At 43.6% G+C, this 3223-nt stretch overlaps 1 protein-coding gene across 3 annotated transcripts in view; it reads left to right on the top strand.

Annotated features, from left to right (window-relative positions):
• Nucleotides 1-3223, top strand: part of ADCY10 (adenylate cyclase 10 (soluble)) — a 105295-nt gene that overhangs the window by 20517 nt on the left and 81555 nt on the right. For all 3 annotated transcript variants that reach the window (XM_011933403.1, XM_011933402.1, XM_011933401.1), the window contains one exon: nt 1107-1195. In XM_011933403.1, the coding sequence (XP_011788793.1) occupies nt 1107-1195 (89 nt within the window). The remainder of the gene's footprint in view (nt 1-1106; nt 1196-3223) is intronic.

The raw sequence follows: 3223 nt of genomic DNA, 5'->3' as shown, positions 1-3223 counted from the left end.
CAGCTAATTTTTGTATTTTTAGTAGAGACGGGGTTTCCCATGTTGGCCAGGATGGTCTCCATCTCTTGACCTCGTGATCCACCCGCCTTGGCCTCCCAAAGTGCCGGGATTACAGGTGTGAGCCACCGTGCTCAGCCTGCAGTACAATTCTGATGTTATAACCACCTGGAGTTAGTGCGGGATTTCATTGGTTGAATCCTCTATAAACTTCAGACACTAGCTGCAAGCTCTGGGATACCCAGACCATTGGCACTTCTGACCAACTGCCTACAAATTTGGGGATCTCCTTAATGCCCTCAGGTTCAGTAATTCACTGGAATGACTCACAGAACTCAGCAAAGTGCTACACTTGCAGTTATGGTTTTATTATAAAGGCTACAAATCAGGACCAGCCAAATTAAAAAGACACACACATACACACACACACACACGTTTTTCACATTATCATTCTTTCCCTGCTGAAAACCCTTCACCATTTCTGTCTCCCTTATTTTTTGATTTCCTCAAACTCATTCCTACCATCTCTTATCAGTCTATCCTAGAGCATAAAACCATGAATCTTTATAGTGAAGGGAACCATAGAGATCACGAAGCTCAACTACTCTTTTCCCAGGTGAAGAAACAGGAGGCAACCAGGGCAGCAAAGTGACTTCTCCAGGGTCACACAGTGAAGCGGTATCAAGCCTGAGATCAGAAACCATTCTTCTTAATGTTATTCCTGCTGCTCTTTCAACTCTACCATCTCCTTCATTCTGTCACCATGCTCCTCTCTTGTCATGCCCTCATTTGTTTGTTCCCATCTCCTATGGCAATAGTTCTACACCAAGTTCAGAAGTGAAAATCTCCCTAAGTCCCAAAGCATGATGTCAGTTTGAACAAGGTTTTCAGCTACATGTGACTGAATTTTGGGAAACCCGTAACCTCTAAGAGCTCCTCTTTGGATTTCCCCTGGCCCTTTGGGTCCCTAGGTGTCCCAGAGTCTCCTGACAACTGTAAAGACAGGACGGCTCAATGCCCAAGAGAATAGGGACTGGGAGACTCCTCTTGCTGGCACTGCAGAGCTAAACTTCCCTCTCTGAGCCTGTGCCCTCCTTCTGCCTTCTTAGACCTCCTGAGGCTTGCATGCACGTTGACGCCTGATCCTGAACTGGAGATGTCCCTACAAAAGTATGTGATGGAAAGCATTTTGAAGCAGGTATTTTCATAATTGAATTTATAGGCTTTGGGGATGTCAGGGATCTGGACAGCTGGAGTTTTAAGATTTAAGAAAAAAAAACCCAGCAGCTACTAGGAAATAGTAAAATGTTCCATTAAAATAAAAAGACTTCCTTTTTTTGTTGTTTCTTTTTTTTTTTGAGACAGAGTCTCACTCTGTCACCCAGGCTGAAGTGCAGCGGCATGATCTCAGCTCACTGCAACCTCCGCCTCCGGGTTCAAGTAATTCCCCTGCCTCAGCCTCCCACATGTGCCACCACACCCAGCTAACTTTTTGTATTTTTAGTAGAGATGGAGTTTCACCATGTTGGCCTGACTGGTCTCAAATTCCTGACCTGAAGCGATCTGCCCGCCTCATCCTCCCACAGTGCTGGGATTACAGGCATGAGCCACCACGCTGAGCCTAAAAAGACATTCTCTATGTGTAGGTGACTGTGAAATTCATTGTTCAAATCTCGATACTTTAAAAGAGGGCATTATTCACAATTATAACCTGACAACACGCATAAAATAGGACTGCGTTGCTTATATAATTGGGCAAACGGGAGCTGTTGCAAGCATATAAGAACATGTGGGCACCCTTTCTGTATGCCACATTGCAGAAAGACTTCAAGTGGATGAACGTTGGCACACTATTTCTCCAAGTCATTTGCATTAGATCTTAAGTTTTGAGATTTAACAATGCAGGTAATTAGTATACTCTGAGCTACCTCCACCCTCCAGTGTTTTCTCTTTTTATTCTCTTAATCTTGATTCTCTCAAATTTATTAATCCTTGTGAATTATAACTGTCTCTTACTGCTCACCATATGCCAGTCACTCTGCTAGTTCATGTATTTATTCTTTACAGTCCTTGGTAGATATTTTTATCCCCATTTTATATGTATAAGAAAACTGAGACACAGAGAACACTACAACCTTTCCTGAGGTTGTCAAGTAAAAGATATAGCTAGGATTTGAACCCTGGTCTGTCTGAATTCTACAATTTTTGCACAGGCTATCCACCCTCCTAATACATGCCTGCTTTGATACTTAGTCCCAGCAAAATGCTGTTGTGTCCTGGAGGAAATCTTTGTAACAAAGGCCTGTCCAGTGGGTAGCTGCCTTCATAAGTGAATTGGAGAGGTATCAGAATGCACCCTGCCACTTCAGCCCACTGTAAAACATTACCCCTAGTGCCTGCAATTGCTTGACTCTTCATGGCTTTCGAAGCTTAAAAAAGTCACTCCATTCTCCCCTAGCCATTCTCAAGAGATATAATACATTATGCTTCTTTAATTGCAACCAGCTGAAAACAAGGTCTTTAGCAATGGAATATAAGATGGACTCTGTGAGTCACTGGGAACATTTCAGGTAGGAAAAATGTTTACCTGGTGAAGAGGTACAGCTAAGAGGGTTGAAAACAAGACCAAAGACAACCTTTTACAACTTTACCAAAACCAGCCCCTGCACCCAAAGAAGAGAAATCCTTAAAGATACTGTAGTCCTCTTTTCCAAGCCAAAACTCAGAATACATAGTCTGACAGAAGTTTTTTTATTTACTTGTGAATGATTTTATTTGAAAAATCAAGGCCAGGCTCATGCCTGTAATTCCAGCACTTTGGGAGGCCCAGACAGGTGGATTTGAGCCCAGGAGTTCAAGACCAGCCTTGCCAACATGGCAAAACCCCATCTCTACAAAAACACAAGAATTAGTTGGGTGTGGTGGCATGTGCCTGTAGCCTCAGCTACTCGGGAAGCTGAGGTGAGAGGATCACTTGAACAAGGAGATGGAGGTTGCAGTGAGCCGAGATGGCGCCACTGCATTCCAGCCTTCGGGATAGAGTGTGACCCTGCCTCTAAAAAAAGAAAGAAAGAAAGAAATCAGCACATTGGTTAATTAGAAATTATTAAATCCCTTTTATAAAAAGAATAAAATTATGGCCGGGCACAGTGGCTCAAGCCTGTAATCCCAGCACTTTGGGAGGCCGAGACGGGCGGATCACAAGGTCAGGAGATCGAGACCATCC

Source organism: Colobus angolensis, unplaced genomic scaffold, assembly GCF_000951035.1.
Source record: "Colobus angolensis palliatus isolate OR3802 unplaced genomic scaffold, Cang.pa_1.0 Scaffold126, whole genome shotgun sequence".
Classification (NCBI taxonomy): Eukaryota; Metazoa; Chordata; class Mammalia; order Primates; family Cercopithecidae; genus Colobus; species Colobus angolensis.
The sequence above is the reverse complement of the archived record's forward strand: the minus strand, read 5'-3'. Positions and strand labels throughout refer to the sequence as shown.